This window comes from Hypanus sabinus, chromosome 11, assembly GCF_030144855.1.
Source record: "Hypanus sabinus isolate sHypSab1 chromosome 11, sHypSab1.hap1, whole genome shotgun sequence".
Lineage (NCBI taxonomy): Eukaryota > Metazoa > Chordata > Chondrichthyes > Myliobatiformes > Dasyatidae > Hypanus > Hypanus sabinus.
The window spans coordinates 49,109,726-49,134,882 of NC_082716.1; the positions used below are offsets into that span (position 1 = coordinate 49,109,726).

The following is a 25,157-nucleotide window of genomic DNA, read 5'->3' on the forward strand; positions in this document are numbered from 1 at the left end:
TGCGGCTCACTGGGGGTTAATGAAGACAACCTATTAAATAGGGACACAAGAGACTGCAGATGTTGCAAACTGGAGCAAAAAAAAACAAACTATTGGATGGACTCAGTACCTGTCTGTGATGAAGGGAGGGGAAGGGGAGAAAGAACCTGTCAACATCGCAGTCTGTTTTTCTGCTATTACATGGGAGTTTCATTCCCAATGTCTTTAAAACAAACTGTCAGCACTTTTCCTCTTTGGAGTCAGGCAACTGGGATTTCTTCAACAAGCAGAAATTTAGAAACAATCGTTGGTCTTTCCAAATAAACCTACTCATGTTAATGGTAAATTAAAGCCTGGCTTTGGCTTCTTCACATTTGGCTCTTTAAGGCAGATCAATACAAGCCTTCAACTGATGGCCAGGTGAGGAATTAATAAGAATTCAGTAAAGAAAAACAAATGTTTTGAGTGCTCCAGTACAGCATTAGAATATGTTTGCAGATATAAGGGTTGTAAATTGCCATTCTGAACAATAATTTCCTTATGATGGGTATTAATCAACCTTTTAATCAAAATCATGATATGATGATGTTCCAGTACAACCAAAATTTGTGATGCTTGAATGTAATCTACTTATTTTAGGGAACATACCCAATTTGTTGTATTCATTATCACTATAATCCATGAAAGAACATCTTTTTCTACTTAAAAATTGTGGACTTAAAATGCCACTTCATGAGTCACACATCAACAAACTTGCCAAAGCATGTGAACTATAAACCTTGTTGAAATGTTCATTTGTCCCAAATATTATGGTGCACTTTGACAAATGTCAAACTGCTACGATGCAGCAAAATAATCAGCAAAATTTATACAGTTATTTGCTGTCAATTACTTTGCCAAGTTATATGCCTTTCCTCATCAACCTAAAATTCGACAACTCTGAGAACAATGGGTTTATTGGCAGTTTAGTGAATACCATCATAATTCTCTACAATATTAAATTATTACAAAAATACAAATACATTGTGCAATCAGATTTTTTTTGACCAACACTCACATTATTGGTTTCAGGCAGTGAATTCCAATTTTTCTTTTAAATACATTGAGAAATTTGGGTGGTGGTGCAGTTCCCCATTATTAGGAATAATGCTCTTTAGTCAGTACTGTTTTTAGCAGAACAAGAGGGAAAAAAAAACTAGAGAGTTTATTTAATGAAGAAGAATTCATCATCATATTTCTTAACAACATAGAAGGAAGCAATTCAGTGCACTGCACAATCACATCCCCCAGATAATCTATTCTTCCTACATTACCATCAAGTCTGCTCAGATCTGCTCAGTTGCCTAACAAGAAAGAAGTTACAGTGGTCAATTAATATAGAAATCTGCCTTTGGGATGTGGGAGAAGACTAAAGTACCCAGAGAAAACTTATGCAGTTACAGTAAGAACTTGCAAATTCCACACAGGCACCAAAGGTCAGTTTTCAGTCCAGTTCACTGGAGGCCTGAGGTAGCAGCTCAATTAGCTGTAATCAGAAGGCATCTGATGCAATTCTGAATGAAAGAATGGTTAGAAAAATTGAAGGCTGTAGAATAAATAGATTAGAAATATCAAAGTAAGAACCAGTTTAATAGACAGAAAGCAACGAGTCATAGTAAGTGGCTTTTTTTAAAAATCTGGTTGCATAGACATGAACTGTGGTGCTCTCCCAGGATCAGTGTATGGACATTTGCTTTGGCTGATATATTTTATTGACTCAGACATGGAGGTGCCAGGTAAAATTTCCAAATTTATGGATTACACAGCTTGGAAGTGTGGCAAGCAATGAGGAGTATAGTAGTAGATTCGACAATGACACCAAGCCCAGTCTATATATGTATAAATCTTTGAAACTGGCAGGACAGGCTGAGAAAGCAGTTAATGAAGCATCTGCGATCCTGCCTTCATAAACACATGCATAAATTACAAAAACAACGCCGTTTTGTTGAACCTTTATAAAAAAAATACTCATTAGGCCACAACTAGAGTATTGTGCCCAACTCTGGTCACCACACTTTAGGAAGGTTCTGAAGGCCCCAGAGAGCACAGACAAGATTTACTGGAATGCTTCCAGGAAAGAGGATTTTCAATTATGAGTACAGACTACAGACAAGGCTGTTCTCCTTGCGGCAGAAAAGATTCAGAGAAAGTTTGATAGAAGTTTAGAAAACGTAAAAGGAGAATCCCACCCCCCCCTCCCCATAGCAGAGGGGGTCATAGACCAGATGAGTCAGCCTTAAAGCAATAAGCAAAAGTTTAACAACATCATGAAGAAAAGCAATACTTTGTGTAAATAATTATTGTTTGGAAAAGATTTCCTGAAGGTGCTATGGATGTATATTCCATTGCAGCTTTCTGAAATAAGGGGTAAATATTTGAAATTAAGAATTTAGAAGATTGTAGGGAAATGTAATTCTGTTTGGTGGCATGCATCTAATAGGTCAAATGCCCTCCTTTGCTGAAACGACTCAAGAGTTTACTTCACGTTAAAAAAAAACTAAATGAAACATGGAATTCAATAGTAGAAAAATCAAAACAGTCAAAGTATTTCTTTCAAGTCAATGCCTGGGAATCAAATGATTACTGAGGAACTACCAAACTTAAAGCTTGTGAAAAGACTGAAAGTAGGCATAATGAGAAAATAGAATTCTCAGCTGTCAGTAGGTGGTCAAACCAGACTGCTGTGCTTACAATGGTAATTCATATCTTTCCCCTTTAACCAGCAGTTAGTGGTTCTACTAAGCACTGCTTGAATTAAGAGGACGCAGAAATTTTAAACACATTTCAAAAATATGATTTTAAAATACCTAATACATTTTTGGATCAGCAAAGTCTCCTACTTCTCATAGGAATCTCCCACATATTTTCTTATATGACCTAATGGGAACTAATGTATCCATTTCTCATCTTTCATTAAGCTCCTGCATGAAAATCCTCGACACGTGGCAGTTCCTTGACCTGTGCTCCATGCTTTCATTGTTTTCTGTAACATTGTACATTTTAAATAATGATACAGAGTGGAGCAACATGCTGTTAGTCAAATAAGGTTCACATGTATAGGTGAAGAGAACAGTGGGTTCAATGGTCTTTAAAATAATTAAATGTTCACACTTAGTCACCAGTAAAATTGGATTTTAAAAAGACAGATTTAGAACAATCTTCTATAAATTTTACTGAGAATTAAAATGGACATGCTACCAGCACATTATACAATTATTAAAACTACTCGCTCAAGGAACTGGTGAAGTGGAAATAAAAATCCAGTGGGCACACAAGAGGAAATGATCAGTCCTACCCGAAGACACTCTCATTTAGGTTTCCGTTCAATGTCAATTTTAAACAAGCACTTGTGTAATGGCATTGAACTGTAACTGAAAGGGGGCAGCTTACCCAAATCTTTATATAGTTTATGCTCTTCTTTCTACAGCTTAAAAGGGATACAATATTATTGATATAGGCAAAGTTCTTATTTCTTTAAATTTATTGCATAAATAATCTTCAAACCATAACTGATTTTGACTAAACTAAAATACATCAGTTATGAAGAAAACAAACATTAATTTTAGCCGTGCTAACGTATAATCAAGCTGAAAGTTAAGGGAATCTATTTCCATTAAACAGATCAGGTTTTGACATACAATATTGACAATGCATCCATACTAATCACTGCAATTGCTTAAAAAGGTCACATTAGTCCTGATTTGTAGCTAAAATTCTCCTGTATCTGAAATAAGAAGGTATCGAGAAAAATCCTTGTTAAATCTAGGACAGCATTAAATGGAACCATATTCTAAGATGTTAGCCTTTGTTAAATAAAAATAATAATTTTAATGCAGTGTTATCTTTTTGCATGTCATGGAAAGGGATAAGTAAAGAATTTATTAGTAAAATTTCCTGGTGTTTTCTGAGGAACAATTAATTTATTACATTTGACAAGGAATGTTATGCCCATGGAGTCATGGAATGATAGAGCATGGAAACAAGCCCTTCAGCCCATCAAGCCCATGTCAGCCATCAACCAGCCATGAACCCTACATTAATCCCATTCTGTTATCCACACATATCTATCCCCTGATGAGAAACAATCTAGTTATATAAAAGAAACCAAGGTTTACATAAATTGCGTCAAATAATAATTCAAGAAATCATGTCAATGACGAAAAATTCAATCTAGACACCAAAGATCATCCAAATTGTTAAAAAAAATACGCCTAGCAAACGAGAAAACTACATTTGTTCTCCAATAAACAACAATTATTCTCTCTATGAGAGATTAACATTCAAGAGAATCATCCAGTTGTTCAATTTTTTTGAAGTATTCAAATTACAATACCCATTACTGTCATGAACAGTGATAACAGCCACACCAAACAAACCATGCAGCAATCTGTTCATCCACTTGAACAGTGTTAAGTTACAAATAATGCAAATCTTCCAAAATAATAACTCTATAGGCCTAATTGCATAAATGCAATAAAGTATTTAAGAAGAAAATACGAAGTATTGTCACTGGACACCCATTTAACGATAAAAGCTATCACCAACTTTCCTCAGTGAAGGAGGCAACATTAAATTATTAGTAATCAGTGACGTCAGACTATTTATGTTGTCCCTAAAGTTCAGACATCCACTTCTGAAAGTCCTCTTGTGATACTCAATCAAACGTATGTCTTAGGTGGACATAAAGACTACGTTGGATACAGAGTTACAATGAAAATCAGTTTCGCAACTATGGAGGCTTTTATAAAAACTTCTTATTTTATGTCGGCAAAAAAAAAACAACCCTCAGCTTTTCCTCAAATAATACATTCAAATTTTTTCTTTCAGCTTTCAAGATCTTTAAGTAAGTAATGATTTTAGTTGTGCAACCAGAGTTCTACTGTTACTTGGGGTAGTCATCAATATATATCAAATTAACATATAATAACCATTAATGTTACTAGCAGTAACCTTTCCCAACATTTAAAGAACTACTTTCTTCACTTATAAGAACTTTCAAAACATTTGACTACTGCACTGAAATATTTACAGTGAATTACTACATTTGATCTGTTAGTCTCCACTGGAATTATGCCAGGTGAACATGATAAAAATCGGAATGGACAGCAACAGTCTAGATTGAATATACAGCACTCCACATATCTGATTTATATGTACATCCTTGATTGAAGGAGAAGTTGAAAGTTTATTTTCCCCCAAAATCCATGTGGCTCACCAAGAAACGATTAAGTCATTTGTGGGGAATTGTGCAGCTTTTAATCCCACATCATATTTGAAACCAAAACAAAAGCAAAATAGAAAATTATACAATATATTTCAGAGTTTGGTTTACTGCCATCTATAAAAATGTCTAAGTTATTTGAATGGTGTACTCCAAAGCTAACCACTATGAAACACCAAAAGCCACGGAGTAGGCCTCCACAGTTCAAAAGCTTTATTTCAACCACAAGGGACAATGGCCAACAGTAAATATTACTTTCATTCTACCCACATCAGTACTATAATCATATTCCATAGGTTTGTGCTACAAAAGAATAAGCTCTTACCATAACACTTAGCAGCTGAACTCTGAACAACACCAAGGTTGAGGGACATCAAAAAACAAGCATAAGCATGCAGCTGTTAGTGGATTAATTATCTAAATATTTGCATAAAGTTGATATTGCTGATATTGAGAACTGAGCATTTCTTGAGGTGCAGGTACTCACTTAAACTATAAATTTTTGGGAGAAGGTTGTCAATATCATTAGGAGTTAACTTAAATTCTACAGTTACTTGTTCATGAGACATTTTACTCAATGACCTCTTTTACCTTCTTCTGCAGTTTTGGAAGATTTTAAATAATGAGCATAAAATGTAACATCCATTATTTTCTAAGTCCTTGCTGAATTTTTGCTTCCTCTAAGTTATCCATACAAGTAACTGAAAGAAGCAATAGGCCTTTATTTTAAGAGTTTTGCCTTTTACATTGCACAAGGGTATATCCATAGAAATCCAAATGGAACTAACTCACTTACTTTGAAGTAGTGACCCACATTGGGCATTAGTGAAAGAATGACCTTGGATGGTGTGAGAGTAGAGTATTGAACTTAAACATAGAATTCCTTTGCAGTACCTCACTTTCACTCCTTCTTGTAACCAAAGCCAACCTCTCTATAATCACTAACACAATGAATCAGTAAAATTTGTGTGTCCCCCACCACAAGAACACAAACCTAACTGAAAAACAACATGTATAGCTCTAGTCACGCTTTCCAGCATTCTTTATATCAACAAAAACACCCCCTCACCTGTAGAATCCCTTCCTGCTGCCCCACACTATACCCATTCTGAAAATTACTCTTTCTGAACAGTTTTCCATCTGCTGAAATATCACCAAAGAACCTCAAAATATTTGAAATGGATTCTTTTACTCTCCAGATTTAGTAGTTGGTGTTTAGGTCAAAGCAGCTGTTTTAAAAATTCATCACAACATTTTAAATATAAAAATGAATAACTTTATCTAATTGTTTCATTGAAATGATGCATATTTAGTTATTAACTGGTGCATGATGTAAACCATTGCCTGGTGTTTACAACTGGCAAAAGATTGGGAAATTTTAAAAAGAGCTCATTGCACAAAAGAGTAAAGTTACCTTCTACTTAAATTATTCCCGTAAACCTCGTAAAACAATTTTTTATTGCTGGTTCTCAGTTAGACCACAAGATGGAGCAACTAATGGAAACAGGCCTCGTAAAATGGGAAGTTGAGGTGGGGTAATTTGAGGGAGAAGGTTGCTAACAATGTATGATGGGCAAAAGTTAAAGTGATTTACTATCAATTAATTATAAAGGAGAATTTAAGGTAGGAAATCCATCGAAAATGTCAACGCCCGCAATGCTGTGTGCCAACATTTGGAGAAAGGATTGCAGTATAGGTTCACAGCCATCGGGGTGTAATTGAATTGATGGAAAATAGACAAGCAGACAAAAGGAAAAAAGCAGAGAACAGACATTGGGACACAGTGAAAATAAATCCCAGTTTAATTAAATATTTCACATGCCACTTTCACAAGCTCTACTGATTTGAGGACTGAAACACAAAAGTTGATTGAAGATCCCTCCAGCTAATTTGCTGGACAGAGTAAGTTTGTTAAAATGTTAGAACTGTATTAAAGAAATTGCCATTTGATCTTTCACATTATTCTGTTCTTTAATTGCAATATACATGTGCCACTGAATGTTTTTGAATGCCACTCATTGTTGCATTTTTCCTTCTGGGAGTGTCAATATTTAGCAAATCCAAAAGCGTTAAACCATATTGTTCTCTCCAACATTTATGGCAAGACTACCTAGAGCTTCTATTTGCCAAGAAGGGATAGAGGAAGCTTTAAAAATGTTGGCTGTGTAGACGGTTGCACAAAAGAGTAAAGTTAGGATGTGCCAATACATGAGCACGTCAATGCAACCCAAAAAAAAAATCAAAGTGCGTTATCATGTTAAATTTTAGATAAAAAAAAGTTCACAATGAGGGAAAGTAAAGCTTCGGCACCTAACCTTGTCCTTAGCTTCTATAAGAAGCAAACCGAGTTATTGAAATATTTGGATTTCCTAACTATTCAAATAGGCAATACGATATGTTAGTTGGCAGCTGTTATAGTCAGGCACTACATCATAACAGAACCAACGTAGTATGATACAATTCAATACAAATGTATAATTAGTCAACTTTATTTGAGGTTAAAATGAGGTATTAAGATGACAACCTATTATTTATATAAAAAAAGAGATCCATATAAAACAATACTTTCTAATTTTACTTTTTCTAGGAAAACAAAATTGTTAATTTCATCAAGGGCATTGGTTATAGTGTTACTGAATATGAACCCTGTCATGGATTGTTTCAATGGGAGGCACATCAATACTGCAATGCTTGGTGAATGCTAGGAGAATCAGTAGGCAAAATCCCATTGCATAACTCATCATCATTTTAATTGTGCAAACTCTCCATGCTAATTGCTTACTGAAACTTAACAAAACTATGCAAAAGGAGGCAAATGAGGTAAGAAACATGTTAACATTAATTACAATTAATTTTGAGAATATGATACCTGTATTTAAGAGCAGTGAGAAGACCTTAAAATACTCACTCTTAATTTGTAGGAAGGGGTGCAATCTCAACTCAAGCTTTTGATCTTGTTTTTTTATTTAAGAAAATCAAAGCTGTTTTTAGAAAAAAATGCTGGAAGTCCATGAAAAGTCAGAAAACGGAGTTTAAAAAAAACTTTGATTACTGCATGCAACAAAAGAGATTTTGTCTCTATAAAACGAAACAGTATCCATGTTGTATTCTTACAAGGGATACATTTAATACTGGTCAGCCATCACGTAGACACACTTTATTGAATTTGCAAGGCTTATAATAAAAAGTCAATCAAAGCAGATAATGGCAAAGTTGCTGAAGTTTTATTTTACAGTCCCATAAAAATATACTCGAAAATATTAAAATATTTTCTTAAATAACATTTACTGAGTATTATTAAAAGATGAGAATGGCTTAACCCTTTTTGGCCATCCTTTAGCAAAAGATATATAGATGCTGAAACAAAAATTTGCAGTTTTTTCTCCTCTTTTCTTCCTCAGTTTCTGTAATCCATCAAGAGGATTTCCAAATTAACTTTGTTTTTATGTATGTATAATCTTCAAAAAGTGGTCAGCCTAAAGCAATAAAAGGCAAGGTAGGTGGGAATAAAGATTCAATATGTCTGATGTAGGACAGTTTGGCACAAGTTTTCTTTCAGGACAAAACTCCTCAATGTGGAATGAAGATTTGCCCCACTTGTTCAATTAACACTTCTATACTGACCAACACCCCCACCCCCCACTTCCACAGACATAAATGAACACAAAAAAACCCAATAATCTATTAAGCAAGGAAAAGACCCTTCTTGTGGAAGGTGGGGGGTGCTGTAGGCTGATTCAAGTTTTTATACAATTATGAAAGAAATATAATCAGAAATAATTTACTTTTTCCTATATCACCTCCTTTCAAAGAACTAATCTATGCAAAATAAATTCAGCTATCAAGCTGATGCATGCATTTTCAAGATTCCAAACTATATTCACTTACAAATCTTTTTTTAAAAATTAATTTATTTAAAGTGAGATTTGAAAGTGAAGCTAGGCTTTTGAAAAGACACGAAAATGCAACAAAGAAGACAGTATTGCTGCAGCTGGTTGAAAGAAACCACTAACGTTTAAAGAACTATTGCCAGGGTTTCAATCGAAAATATTAACACTAACAGCTTCCAAAACCAAACTACAGCATTCATTCACTGACTTCATCTATAACAAGCAGTAGAAGTGGATTAGAGCTGATGTCAAAATTTGTACCTATCCAAGTAGCTGGGGTCTCCCAGCAGTGAAGCCAAAGCTTTAACCTAGTGAAACATTGAATCCTGCTGTGTACTGCACTGACCACAACAAAGATTGTGGTTTCTACCACATTCATCCTAAATAGCTGAAAATTATTGTTATTCATCACGCCATCGAAAGAAAAGGAAATATAAAACTGCTGCCATTGAAAAGAGGTGGAAAGTATCCTTTAGATACTAGATAAATCATAGCTGCTGTTGACTTATGTATGAAGTATCCATAGCAAGGATTCCCAACTTTGTTTATGCCATAGACCAATACCGTTATGCAAGGAATCTGTGGACTCCAGGTTAGGAACCCTTGATCCATAGGAACTCCAGCAGTTTGCACTTTTTTTCTCGTTAAAATATTGTTTTAGCTACATTACAGTTTTTGGGACAACTATGAATAGCAAGTTTCAAATACTGTAGTTAATAAATGTAAGAAGTTTATTTCTGCACAGCATTCAGTTTTCCATTCTCAATCTAAATAAATACTTTGCCATTGACTAGACATGTTATTTTATTATAAATAATACAATAATATTGAAATTATAATTGAGAAGTGATTTACAATCACATTCAAAAGAACACATGACATTATGAGATTGGAAAAGGTTCTATAATCAAATCAATCTTAAAAACTAAAAACAATTCAATCATTCTTGCTCCACTTTTCTCTTTATACACACTATGTGCCTCCTCAAGTATTCCTTTCCAAGTGTTCTGCATAAAATAACATTCTAAACTGTCACTAACCTTGAAAATCTTGAGCATATAACTCTTTAGATTACAGTCTGTGACAAAATCCAGCATATTGTTCAGTAGAGGTTTTATATTTTGAATTGCTTGGTTTTTTCCCCCAGTTTAATTGTCACTAACATTTCTACTTGCTTCTAAACCCACCCTCGTGCACCTTTGGTCCTGTAGCCTTCCCAGTAATCAATGTTCGTGTATCCTACAATTGCTAGTTGTGAATATAGAAACCTGCATAGGTCCAAAAATAATTTCAGGATTTACATCAGCATTGAGCAGCACAGTTTTCTAATCATCAAATTTTAGTTTGCTGCTCAATCAAAACACTGTTCAAAAGTTCTAACTAAATGTCTCTCTGAAGATAGCAAGAGGTACTAGGAAAGAAAGGCCTTCAGGTTAGGTAAAGTAATTCTAGTAATCAAATGGTTACCAGACATGGTAAGTAAATAAGAACTTACATTAAAGATTAATTTTGATCTGTAACCTCATTTAATCAGTTTGATCTGATTTATGGATTACACAATTCGTTGCTAGGTAAAGAATTGGGTAGATGCATTATTGGGTAAATTAGAGTAAAAGCTACATAAAAATGAGTTACATGATAAGTAAGCTGACATTTGATATTCACTTCTAAAAATTTCTATTGTTACTGAAGGTCAAAATACATTTTTTGTAGTTTGCTTTGATCCCACTAAACAGAAGAAACAAAAATAAACAGATGCTAGGAATAAAAACAAGAACTTTGGAAGAAACTTAGATTTAAAAACAAAAATCAGCAAGATCAAGGTCTAAATTTTCTTTCCACTTAAACTTGACTATGGAGAATTCTCTCAACTCGGACTCTATTTCAGTCTAGATTCCCCTTCCACAAACTGTTTGCATAGGCAGTGGGTCACAACAATACTGACAAGCTGAAGACAGCATTCGCATGACTGCCCACTAATAAGCAAAGATCACCATTTATCTAAGGGGTCAAATGCCTGTTGGCTTGGGTCACGACCTAAACAACTTATGTCATGACCCTTACACGTGCCTGGAATGATGCCACTTTGACCTGGGTCAGCTGCTAATGGTACAGGCCATAAATTAGTTTGTGCCTTGCACCTTTTCAAAAGAAAGTTTGTCTTCCTCCAATGTTGTGTATTTCTAACTTTAAATCGATATGTGCATGGGATGCTGGATAGACAAAGAGCTCATCCACTAATTACAAACTAAATGCAAAGGAACACAAGATCATTGGGACTGTTCAATCCTATTTCTCTAGCTTTTTTAAAATACATGTTTTCCAAAAACTATTCTGTGTACTTAAGGCGGCAGCAACCACTAGCTTAAAACAGATAATTTCTGAATATTTAAAATCTGAATTAGATTAATCTTTGAAAAATGTTCTTGATAGTTATAGTACTCTCAACTACACTTTTGACAGCATGTCATAAAAGTCTTTGTCATCCAGAACTTGGACTGCTAAAATTAGTGATATTTTTATATTTTCTGATGCAACCAATTCAAGTGGAACAACTTTGAAATCCTGAATAGTAGATTAAAATGTCATGCTTTTCTCTGAGCTGCTACACTGTGGCCATTAATTACTCCACTGCTACACTTCTTCTACAAAGGGATATTCCATAGAATAGATTTAGAATGTTCTCCTACTGCTTTAGAACTAAATACTTCTGCTGAACAATTAAAAAATTCAGAACATTTGATTGAATACAAGTCTATATTTCTATATTGAGGATGTTTCTATCAATTCTAATTTAAATTAACTGTAAACAAATAATCCCTGAATTCAGGCCTAAACAACTATTAAAGCAAATAGTATGTAAAAATATAAAATAAAAATCAATGGCAATTATTGACGACAGTTACAATTAAATTTGTTTAAAAAGTTACATGCTTTACCTTGAGATTTCCCAGCAAGTGATTTATTTTTACAACTGCACTTTGTCCATAAATATTCACAGCAAAATATTTCCAAACTTCAACAGTTATTATCAGTAATTAGTTGCCTTAGTTAATACAGCTTTTCTATTATTTCAGGAGGCTTCTGCATTGCTAAATTGCTAAATTTATTTTGAAAAAGAGTTGAGTTTTCGTAACCGCTCAATGCATTGAGCACTTGCTAAAAAAAAAACTCAGTTACCTGCAGAAAGTATCAAAAACACCCCTTTTCAATTTTAGAATAAAATTGTTTGATTAAATGAATAAAAAATTTTAATAGCGATATAATCTGCTCCCCAAAACATGGCACTTCAAAATCAGACTACAGGAAAGAGCCAAGCGTCAGCGAGAGAAAAGTGGCCACGTATTCCCATGTTGGCTTTGGCATGTTGGACAAAGCACTTTTTAGAGTTCTTGCTTTCTGCCAGAACTGGCAGCTGCTCAGTCCATTGAAAACTCCTAAACCTTCCAAGCAGGCCAAAATTGGATCCAGTAGATTTTCTGTGCACAACTCTCTGCAAGCATCTCATTTTAAAATGTATATTATTTAAAAGCATTGTGTGCATTTCATTTTGCTTCTTTTGGTGAACACTTGAGTAAATATTTCCGGTTAATACTGACCTGTTCCTCGTCACTTCATGGCTGATATAAAAGGTAATATGCTATATGTGGATGGAACAGAATATATTTTCCAATGTATTTGGACCTGTAGCAATTATCTCTATTATTTTAAGAGCCAATGGCCATTAGTTTTTAATCTGCCAAAGATCCTGACTTAGGACAAACAAAACCATGAAAAGCGACACTGGCAGTCGCAAAAGTATTACCTAAAAGCAAAACGTTTCACAACAGATTCAAAGCTTCAAATGACTGTCATTTTGAAGTATAATATTTGTATGATACATATTCTAAGTACTTGCCATTCTGAAGACCAGTGATTTGTAGTGACATGATTAAAATAGGAGGAAATCAAAGACTTTAGAATTACTCGAGTTTTCGATAAACGCAACTAACATAAGAAATAAAATCAAAGTGTTCAGGAACCATTTTCCACATTAATGTTTTATAACCACCACTTGTATTTACCACATATAGACATATCTCCTGTTCTCATGGTATACCTGTAAATAAGAATCTTTAAAAGAACACACGAGAACTTTATCCAGGAAGCTGGTGGAGAGCAGCCATAAACTACGTTACGTTGCCACTATAAGCATTATGTAGAATCCAAAGTTTGACACTTAACTTGGGCAGCAGATAATTCACAACACAAGAGTCCTTAGCCCTCAGCTGCAGAATTCCACTGCTGGACCCAAGCTGGCATATGTCCTGTGCCAGCACTCTGGGGCACTGGCTGACCCAAATTCTCAAACTTTTGGTCATGCTTTTTGAGTTGCGGGTGGTCCGTATATTTTGGTTTGTACATCTCATAGCCACACTAAAATAAAGGTAATTTTCTCTTTTACTCGTAAACTAAATGCAATTCTGATGGGAATTTTCATCTTCCATCTTGGTCTATTAACGGTGGGAGAGGGAGGAAAGAAAGAGAATGCTGGTTTGATCGTGAAGGGCGTGAGAAACACAGCTGGAGAGTTTAACAGCAGTTTGCAGATCCGGCCTGTAATGAGCATTTATGACCATTACACAAAAGAAACAAAAATGCTGATCAAAATCACAGATTGCTTTAACAAGTTTAGGCTACATTTGCAACAGGATAGGATCTAGATTATTTTCAAGAGCATGCAGAAGAAAGTTAACTTTATAAAAAGTACATACACAGAACAACCATTATGAAAGGATACATTTAAGGTGAGGACACATGCAGCATAACCATTTCACAAAAAGTAAAATCAAATGTAGTATTCCTTATAAGGGATTCTTAAGAAATGCTTCCAGAAATTTTACTTACCTGGTGTCTGCACAAAGTACGCCAAATATAAATCGAGTTCCTTAACAGAAACTCCTATATGATGTGGCTGCACGCACAGCCCAGGATTAGAGCACTGTGAGGCCTTTACGAGTCGTTCACCATCAGTACTTTCGAGTGGAATACCTTTGAATAAAATCACCATAACCAGGTCCAGCCTCCAGACCTTGTCTGCTTGCCGCAGGCAGTCAATCCGCCGCATCTTGCCTTTCTGGTCTGGGTTTGAAAGCACACAGCAAGGAGGTTTCTTCCCAGTGACTGTCAGCACAAAATCCTCTCGATACTCAGGTCGGATGTCCTTGCGCAGCTTTGCCAGGAGCCTGGATGCCCATTTCTGCTTCACCTCTTGCTTTTCGCTCAGCAGCTCATCCTTCACTGCTCTCTCTTCCTCCTTTGACATGCGTTTCTCATGCTTCTTGAAGTATTTTCGCTTTCGGGCTTGCAAGTTGAACCATGTGTAAGCAAAGGCTCGGACGTGGGGCAGAAGTGCTTCAATGAAGGGATGGAATTCATCCTAAAAAAAAGTAAAATAAAACAGAAGAGAAAGAATAAGCAAAAATGAAGTTCTGACAAAAGAACCAGTACTACACATGAACATTCATCAGAATTGGCTTCTTATAAAGTAAACAAATGAATAATAAATTGAAAAATCAAGAGACATTTCACTTAAATAAGAAATTTGATTCAATACCATTGTAAACTCAGACCAGCACTGTATTTTGCTCAAAGCTGGACTTAGAAAAATTTATGCCATGTACAGTGAGAATTCTTTGTGTGGAACAGTCAGAAAGATGCCGACGGCATAACTGAAAGCACCCATGTAGGTAAAGTCCAGAACACTTGCCAATATTCAAGACATTCCCTGCGTGTGCTTGGTTTGTTTATGAAGAGCTTTCCCAAAACAGTAGAGAAAGATCCCTCGACTAAAGCATGGGTGCTTTCATTAACCTTCGCCAGCTTTAAAAAAAAACGCAGATCTCTACACTCTCCGTCCCCAACCCCTTTGCATGTGGTGTAGCCAGCATGAGCCCGCCTATTTGGCAAATTCCACACACTAGAATGCCAATCAACAGCTCGTACGAGGGGGCTTTGTGCTAAGCAAGAGAGGACAACCCCCCCTCTTCCCTCCACAAGATGGTTTCAAACACAGCAAGTCTGTACAGTCAGAAAAAAATCTGCATATTCTTCATTGTGAATTCATGCTATTTTCACAAGAAATGTCACATTGAGCTGTGCCCTTGTGAACAAAAATTAAAAATAAAAACACGCTTACGCATTATTTGAATCTGTATACAGATAGTGCCAAATAAGAAGTATTGAATAGTTATTATAAAGTAATTTATTTGCAATCCTTATTCAATAATAACATGAAATAAATTTGTGTCACCCCTTTTACTCAACTAGTAAATACATTTTTTAAAAAATCTGTAAATCCAGAGGGTAAATGGTGATCATTATCGATCTTTGAAATCCTATTTTTAATCAATAACATAAAAGTGACGGGGATGACTGTTAACTACTCACAGGAATTATAAATGTAAACAATAACAAAGCATTGTTAAATACTTATTAGTATGTTATTTATTTGTCAAATTCATACATTTTAATAGATAATAATAAATTTAACATTAAATACTTAAGTATCAAAAACCCACAAACAACGAATGGAAAAAAGGGTTCTGACCAAAACTGCCATCTGTCTTTTTCTTTTGTTTAAACCAAATGCTGCATAAAGTGTCTTTAAACAATAAAACAAAAGTAGTATCACTTTTATGATGATGAGGATGCTAAATCTGTTTTAACAGCAGAAAATAAAATTCTGAAATAGTGTGTATTTCACATTCTCTTTGCTCAATGAAGATGTGGATTTTCATGGTCTAAACTAGGCCACAGCAGTTCAGGCTAGAAAGGATTTTGCTAATGATATAAATTAATGAAAAAATGTTGCATTGGTGGGAACATTTGGAGGATTTTTAGATTAAAGTGAATTTTCATTTACCAACCTTTTTCCAGCCACACGACATCTGGCCTGTAATTCTTCAAGCTTAATTGAATTCCTTTACTAAAATCATCTACACGTAGGTAACAATCTGTCCTGTAAAGGAGATTTTCAAACTGCCAAAACAAATAATGATGCTCAAATTTATTAAGTGACTACCTAAGCAGATACACATCTCCTCCTATAGTGTGTCAAAAGGTGGAAAAGAGAGTCAAGACAATCTATTTATTCCTGAACACAATTTTAACAACTTAATTTCATAAAGTATTAAAAGGGTTAATATTGTTGTTACATTTTCACCTCAATTTAAAGTTTTTGACCTAAATTTCCTTAAGATAAACTCTACTAAAAGGTTTCATTAGATCAAAGTATGTAATATGGTAAAAGAAATCTCTTAAAATACATTCTCAGCATTCTCCATTTCTGAATTCAGAAATTAAATTTGCACCAAAGTACTTTTTTGTAAATATGGCACAAATTGCCAAGATAAAGAACTCAACCCAGACTAAAAGTCAGTTTTTGGAGTGAATATAGATACAGTACAGATGTACTGTAGTGTCAGTATTTGACCTTGGTTGTGTGCATACATGGAACAAGGGATGCCAGTGTGGTGATACTATGTCACCACATTGATGTCCTTTGCTGTGGCCTTCAGATGCCACTAGTTCAGATCTGCCCTCTGCTGCTTTGTATTGCAACAGGATTCAAGTCCATAAAAAACATTTGCAGTTGGGGAGGGAAAAGGTAAAATAATAAATTAGTAATTTAAAAATGACAGTTGTATAAAATATAGATTATTACTCAAAAATGTAAAAATTGACTGATTGACAGGAAAATTTACATTGTGTATTACCTATTATCATAATGTTTAAGTTCTGAGCGTGGTACATTATGATTTTACAATAATTTGCATATGTATATTTACATTTTAATTCAGTCCAAAGCCTACAAGTTTTATATATTCTTGCATCGACTTTATGTTGGAAATCGTCCAACGTACAGTTTCCTTACTCTCCCATACTGCCAATTCAGAAAAAAAGCTTTAAATTACTTTAATCCACGTCATCGTCAACCCTACATCTTCCAAGATGCCAGTCACCTTTCCTTCTCAATCTCAATGTGAAATAAAAATACATAACATATTTTAAGCAAAAAGAAAACCTGCTTAGCAAACAAAAATGAAATGTTATGAAAAGTGAATTTTACAGCAGTGAGGAAGTCCGCAGGCTAGGAGGTTGAACCATCATTAGTATATTTATCCTCCTGCAGTTGCTCCTTATTATCTACAAATTAAACATCATTATATTGTGAAAAGATTGGGGGTAGTTACAGTACATTTTGCAATTTGATGGCAGCTTCCATGACATGCAACATTGATGCGTGAAGTGTGTTAAGTTGCATTTTCTAACCAAAAACATATTTTCTCCCAAATAAAGACTATTTCCCTTTATACTTTTAACAAGTATGCCCAGTTTGTGCTGATTTCTAAATATTTTACATTTCTGAATGGCAAACCACTTAGTTCCTTAAGTGACAATCAGTGAAGTTGTGGTTTTGTTGTGGGTCTATTTTCATATAAACCTCAGCACTGCACTCCAGTCTAGCAAGCACATTCTTCTTTTGGCACTACCACATCAATTAGTGCATACAGTCCAAAATGCTGAAGCAAACAAATAGCACCAACCTTCCTTTAAGTGGTCAAAAACTTTGCAGACTTATATTACAGCTCTGATAATTGTTCCTTTTTGTTTACAAACAACTGTAACTGACTGTTGAAACTCCAACACTCTGCTTGCTGCTATTTAATTCACGTCTTTTCCACACCTTTCCTATCAACATTTACTTTTTTTAAAAAAAACAATCTAATGCATTTGATGAACATTTTCTCTTCTGTGCAAATTTTTAAAATTAGCAAAGAAACTAGCAGAACTTACTTTAACGGAAGTTTTAGAAGTCATTAAAAGTCCTTTCTTTAAAAAGTGGCATGATTAAAATTTATACATTCAAGCACCTATGATATTTTATTGAGGTGTTCTGTTTAAAAACAATATATATTCAATAGACACAGAACAAAAGGTAAATATTGTAGATGCTGGAAATGGTTATTATTCGAAAGATCAATTATTTCTATACAATAAATACTGTACCAACACCCTCTTAAATTTAAGAAACACCATTTTTTTTCTCTGGAGTATTTATCCTTTAAAATAACACTTTTAACAGATTCCTCAAAGAATGTGCTATTAAATCTGAGACTGAGAGTCGATCTAAAACTGAAGGCCTAAGTACTTAAGTTACCTACAGCTAACAACTCCATTGTTCAAAAATGATACAATACTAGAAAGTATCCCGAAATACAGTAACAGTGCGAATAACACCAGTAATGAATGACTTGCGCAGTTAATGGATACAGGAAAAGTGGGAAATGTTTTGTTACACACAGGTTACTAAATTCTGTGTAGAGTTTACATTAAACTTTTACATTAATTTTAAAATAATAACTTTCGAGCAGATAGTAAAACACCGAACAATTTGATGTGTTCATGGGGAACGCCAACTTGAGAAATAGAACAGTTACTTCAAGATGGTCATGTTGACTTTGACTTTATATTGCTGTTAATGCAAAGTTAGAGTCATAACACGAATCTTTCCCACGGTTTGCTTAGCAGATTTTAAAAGATTTTGTGAAGATCTTGATGCTGCCCCCACCCACATAAGGGAAAGTTATTAATTAAGTAGATTCATAGAAACATGGCAAAGAATGTCCATTGCTGATAAAGCGTTGGAAACTTCTAAATCACGTGCAACTTTTTAAAAAAAGAGACAGAGTAACTGGCAAGATACGCAAACTGTTTGTTGATAATATTGGAAATGACCATATTTTGAAAACAAAAATCCGTATCTAGATTTGTTTTATAAAATCGGGAATCCCGACTCCACTTCATACAGCTCACGTTTTTAAATAAAAGTCTTGGAATTACCGTGGGTTAAATTTCCTCGAGTGTGTGTAAGGATAAAATAAAACAGATTTCAAAGCAAAACCGCAATCTGGAAACTTAAGTGTAAAGAAACGCGGCCCGCCAGCAGCCAACGCTTTCACCGGGGAAACCCCGACCTTCTTCAAAAGGAGCATCAATAATACACTGTCAAAGGGGTAAACCTTTGGGGTCGCCAACTGAAAGGTCCCAACTTCCAGAGAGTAATGACATAGGTGATGGGTGGGAGAAATTGTTAAAGGCAAATAATAAAAAGAAACTCGAAAGGGAAGCCGATGTCGTTTCTCAACCACAACGCCCGCAACCACCCATCAAATCGCAGTGTTTGCAGAAGAGCTTCAGAAAGTTAGAGCAGCTCAACCTCCTAGGGAAAGCAACTTGGCTAGACGATACTCCACACCTGACGGAACCTCGGTGCCCCGCCAAGAAACTCTCGCCGTCAAGTCTACTTCAGCCTGGGAAAACCAGCCTCGACAGCGAGCACTCGGAGCGCAGTGCAAGCCGAACCCGCTGGCCAAGCGCTGCGGCGTGCTGAGCAGGCATTAGCGGGATTGTTATCAAAGATATTATTTAAATCAAACTTCCCTGCACTGCTGTTGTGAGTAAACTCGGTACCTTACAGTCAAAACAAAAGCGTGCTTCCCCATCGCTCGCTTTCCACCCACCCCCCTTCAAAAAAAAATAACAGCAGCCATCGCCACACTTCGCTGGCCTGGGAAAGTCTTCAGATATACACAGCACTTATGCAAAAACCGCTCTTGGAACTTGTATAATTTGTAAAAGTATATTCTAAAAAAATTACAGTCAAAATAATAAATATTAATACGTATCCGCCATTAGCCATGTGCCTCAATGGGGCAGATCGCTGAGCCCACTCACTGATCAGAGGCAGCAGAACGCAGGAAAAAAAGAGAGGGGGAAAAAGTTTAATAAAATTCCATGCTGGCCTCTAAAGGGATACAAATGTTGCAAAAATGTATCCTACCTGGGTGAGACAGAGCGGAGAGTACATTATTGTGGCGGTGCTGGTGGTGGTGAGAGGAAAAGCCGGCTTTCACATTTCAGTCTCGAACTGAAGCCAGCTCGCTTCTCCATCCTGAACTTTAACCCCGCCTATAGTTACTATATAGTCCACATCGCAACTCTGCCTCTCTCAGTGTGACAGTCGGGCGGCCGCCTCACGCACACCTTCCTCTCCCTCGGTCTCACACCTGCTTTCGAGGAGAGATATCTTTTCCCGCCCGCTCGTGAGCTGCTTTCTAGGGCAGCGGGCTTGAGATTATGCTAGAGAATTTAACGGGGAAAAGTCAGGCGGTCGCCTGTCAATGAAGGAAGCGCTGGCTTTCTCCGAGCCAGACTGGACTACACCCCTCTCGAACGCTCCGCAGCTCCCGGCGCCACGCGAACATCGCTCTCTCTCTGAGAAGGTTTTAGACAGACAGAGAAAGAAACAGAACGACTGGATCCTTAAATAAAACCCGATCCCCTACCCAGCCCCGAGGCTCTGCGTCAACACCCGAATGCAGCAGGACAGTGTGGCTGGATACAGCGGCCAATCTGGAGAGCCCACAATGAACTTGGACTTGAGCGCTTGTGGCAGACTGAGTGCGTTTCTTTCTTACGGCCCAGAAATGAAAAGAAATTCCGCCACAAATGCCCACCACTATGCCATATCTATTAAGAAAGTTCTAAGTCTGCGTGCAACTTTCTTGTATAAAATATAGAGCTTGTCAGCACCAAAGTTAGTTGCGAAATTATTTCGTATTTTTCTTTCCCTAACCCATGTTTTGTTAGCACACTCACGCTTTGGCGCCTTTTTCTAACAGCAATAAATCACAATAAATAACTAAGAATCATGTGTCTATTTATTGTTTTTTTTCTTCTTCGCGTCACCCAGTCGAAAGTCACGTCCACCGCTTCTCCGCCCGCCTGCCGGTCATTGTTTGACATTTTCTTTGCCTGCGCAAGTGACCCATATGTAACACTGAATAGTAAACGATTGGATGCCCAGTACGCGTGCGCATCAATGCAATGCTTTCTGGGCCTTGTAGTTTTCATTCCTTCAACTGCGCAACTTTACTTTAAGGATCAATTCTGAGAGTGCAGCGCATTTTAGTTATAACACAACTTGAATGATATATTGTTGTTTTTTTAAACAGCCATCTCTTTCCAAAGAAATATACATACTTTGCAGAGTTTCTATCTTACACTTTCAATCAGGTTGGAAGTGTTTGTTTAGCTAATAAAAAGGGAGTAGGGTAACAGCTTGGTGAAATCGTCTGTAAATTGAGTGCCGCTCTGAATTTAAAAAAAATCACAAATCGAAACCAGAACCGAAATACAGCAGAGTAAAAACATGTGCAGAAGGTTAGATTCTCATCACAGTGCAAAATATTCCAACATGTTGCAACCACAACCCTACTTGTTATCCATGAAAGTTTTCAGTATGTTAGCAACGTTAACAATAACTCGAAAACACAGCACGGGTTCTTTTCCAGAGGCACGTGTTTGTTCAATTATCCTCAAATAAAACGCACCCATCTTTGCAGTCGTAGAATTTAAGACACGTGAACTGATTTATTCGGATAGATCTGCAGTAGTTTCTGCCTGATGGTATGTTAAGCATTTTAGTTGATTATATGGGGTTTCAAGACTCCCATTAAAAAGTCATTTTAAAATACTTAAGGATCTATATTACAAAGGGCATTGGTGTAATAATGTTCCACTCTAATAACGATCAAAAATTCAATACTCATTATTTGGTGAAAAATACTATACTTCTAGAATGCTAAGCTAATGCAAAGCCTGGTATTGACCGTCAATAGAATGGAATGTGTCTGCTCCCCGGCAATGAAGAAAGCGGCATGGACAAAGCCTTTCATTGTAGTGGCAAGGAAGATGATTGGAATTACAATAAAAAAGAGTCACAACACCCATCATTTCCACGTTTGGGTTGGTTATCATACAATAAATACATACACAAAACAACGCAAAATGCCATCAATCATTATTCCAATGCAATTTAAAGCCAAATTACTCCGGGACTATTCCCCGCCCACCATCCAAATTTTTAAGTACACTTGCTGCCGAAATCCCTGCGGCAACGATAATTTATTTTGAGCGTCCAAATTCATTTAACACCTTAGAAAATCGTTTTATCTAAAGATGTACAACATTGCATCAGATGACGGACAAACATTTCAAAGATAAGTGTTCCCTCCTGCTGAAGGCAAGAAAAGATTATCAACTGCCGTGACTTCCTATCAGAACCCTGGATCTGGTATCTATACCCACATCACCATTGCAAATTAAAGGCCACTTACAGGATGACATGCTATGCCAAAGCATTATAATACTAGAGCTTATTATGGCAAGTATTCCAATAAATGCAAATTATGTAGAAGTGTAAACGTTATGTACAATTAAAATGCAATGCAATTTATTTATTCCGTGATCTGTTCTCATTTAAAGCAATTACATGGACCAGAGTGAAAAGCACTTTTGCAAGAATTATTCTTTTATGGGAAAAAGACGTTGTAATGCGTTTTTTTGTCTACACGGTGTATACTCGGACACACTCCGTATTATAATCTACGAAAATAAAACATGGCATATAATCTTGTACTACTCGTCCTTATTAAATTTATTGATCTAGCTTTAGTACTGTACATATCGAACTACAGTTCCCAAAATACTCTATCAAAGTATCTGATTGCAAATAAACCAAACTTGATAGCGGAAACTACATCTAAAGCGCATCGATTGGCGCAGCGCAGCACGGAGGTGCCCACCGAAATTTCAATTGGTAGAAGCATCTGCCTATCACGTCGGTTCAAGTTCACGTTTTGGCTGGCCGTATGAAGAAAAGGGTTTTTGAGACTAAATCACACGTCTCGACACAGCGAGCGCGCAACATTTTTTTCCTGCTCTTGCACCAAGCAGCGACGGGGGAAAATTGCCAAGCTCAGCGCTTTTCGACAGCCCAATCTTGGCGCAATAATTGACATATTCTACATGGACGCAAACTGGAACCGGCGTGAATAAAAAAGACATCTGTCATTAAATACCAGGCTGAAACAATATTAAATATACTTTAAATATCCCTAAAATATTTTGCATTCAAATTTAGAATATCGCTAATAAAATCATAATTGAAATAAAGTTCATTATGTATCACGTACCATTGCCATGTAAAGAGTACGTGAGAAACTTTAAATTGTTCAGACGTTTAGCTTCATTGTTGTCGTCTTTTTGTTGATTATATTTTGGTTTTAATATATAAACTGGGAACCGTTGCAAACCGGAAGCGAAACCATGCAAAAGCCACTGCAAAAAAAAGTCGGCGAATGATGCCTGAGGGTTTTTGTTTCCCAAGAAGAAGCCCCTTTGAAAGCGTTCCAAGATCGCTCACAGCTCTCTGGCTCAGTGGTGATGGCGAAAGAGCACTTTTGTGGAGCGCCCTGAGAAGTTGCAATCGATTTGCAGTCCTTACTGTTTATTTCCGCATCGGTATTTGCATAGAAACCACGCACGGAGGGGACCGCACGTTTGACCAATCGGCATCCAGAATCCCGGGAGACGTAAGTCGCGCGAGCGTCTGGCCTGGGAATCCATTCCCGGGCCAATCTTCTATTCCTTCACCGTTTTGGTCTGCACGGTGTGAAGCTTCTTTCATTTTATATGTATATACAGAAGGCATTTGTAATCTGCTGTGATTTTTTTTGAATAGCAGAAATAGGTAAGAGAACACAATAGATTTTTTTTGTAACTTATGTTTCGTCTACCCGATAATTTGCGTGCACAGTTCAACAGATCTTGGCCTATTTTTATTTAACATTTATAACAGATTGATAATATAATACCGAAGCAAAAAGGAGGTGGTAACCTTGGAATATCACTGCAAATAAATAAATAAATAAATAATCTGTTAATTTAGAAATGTGTCGAAGAATATTGCTGGGATATTACTGACCTTTATAGGCATATAGAATGAGTTTTTAAGAAAATGAGCAGTTACCAGTTTTAATGTACTCAAATAGCAACAATAATTACAGAATAGGGGGAAAATGCTGGTAATGTTTCATTAAATATATATCGATAGAGCTAAGAGAATGCGAGTTTACTGCATTTGAAATTTGTGAATGAGCGCAGTTGTGTTTGAAGCATAATTATTGAACAGTTTAACATTGGTATATTCTCTTACATCATCCAATAAAGATTGTGCTTCACAGAATGTGTCATTTATCTTACTTACTATCAAAGAGGAAATAAGCACGCGCAAAGCAATGTTAATTCATTATCCGAAACAAATGTCGTCACCCAAGCACGTACTAATGACAATTCTTTTATTTTATGTATACTGTATACCTGTTTTAATTACTCAGACTATCATCAAAAATCAAATTTTTTGATGCTATATTTAAATTAGATCATCAGCGTAAGTCAAATGCGCGCGTTCTCTCGGTAATTATTATATATTCACGCATTTTAATGATGCGGTTACACACCTACTGAATGCAATTGACATTCGCGTTCGTAACTTACATCACCTGCTTAGGCCCCTATGCGAATCATATCAATACAAGCCATCTTGCCATTGAAGGTTTCATAAATATTATTTAACTGTTTGTGTATAACAACTTGTGAGATTCTGAATTTGAAGTGTCTTACTCAAAATAGACTATAATGTATAATATTTTATTTAATAATTATATTCAATATTTCAAATTTGACCAATGCACTTATTGATTATTTAGTCGTCATTTTCTTGCAAATGTGTGAGTTATTTAGACATTGTGTACACATCATATGCCATGTTGTTCGACCAATAAAATGCGTGCACATACAGTATAGTGTGAGTGGGGAAGCTGAATGTATGGTGCGTTTGAACAGTGTACACAATTAATAAATGTTGAAATAAAACATCATTCCAAAGGACCCACATTGGATGTCTTTGAAATTAAAAAAAAACATCGCAAATGGGAAAAACTTATAATTTGCGATTTATTTTAAACAGAAAGATTGAAAATGCTGTTATTAGCATACACAAAAATCAAATTGAAATTGGAATAATATATTTCATTCAATTGCACATCTGTTTAGGTAGACATCATGTAACACCTCATTGC

The 25,157-nt window shown here is 35.9% G+C and overlaps 1 protein-coding gene across 11 annotated transcripts in view; it reads right to left on the minus strand.

Moving 5' to 3' along the window:
- The window catches only part of LOC132401933 (nuclear factor 1 A-type), a 544,334-nt gene extending 520,787 nt beyond the window's left edge, over positions 1 to 23,547 (minus strand). For 2 of the 11 annotated variants that reach the window (XM_059984302.1, XM_059984297.1), the window contains exons 1-2: positions 20,015 to 21,078; positions 14,017 to 14,548 (exon numbers count right to left, since the gene is read on the minus strand). In XM_059984302.1, coding sequence (XP_059840285.1) covers positions 14,017 to 14,548; positions 20,015 to 20,041 — 559 coding nt within the window. In that variant the 5' untranslated portion in view covers positions 20,042 to 21,078. Of the gene's footprint in view, positions 1 to 14,016; positions 14,549 to 16,037; positions 16,130 to 20,014; positions 21,211 to 23,210 lie in introns of those variants that run through there. The other 9 variants (XM_059984293.1, XM_059984301.1, XM_059984296.1 and 6 more) reach the window with 9 other exon arrangements.
- Between the last annotated feature and the right edge of the window lie 1,610 nt (positions 23,548 to 25,157).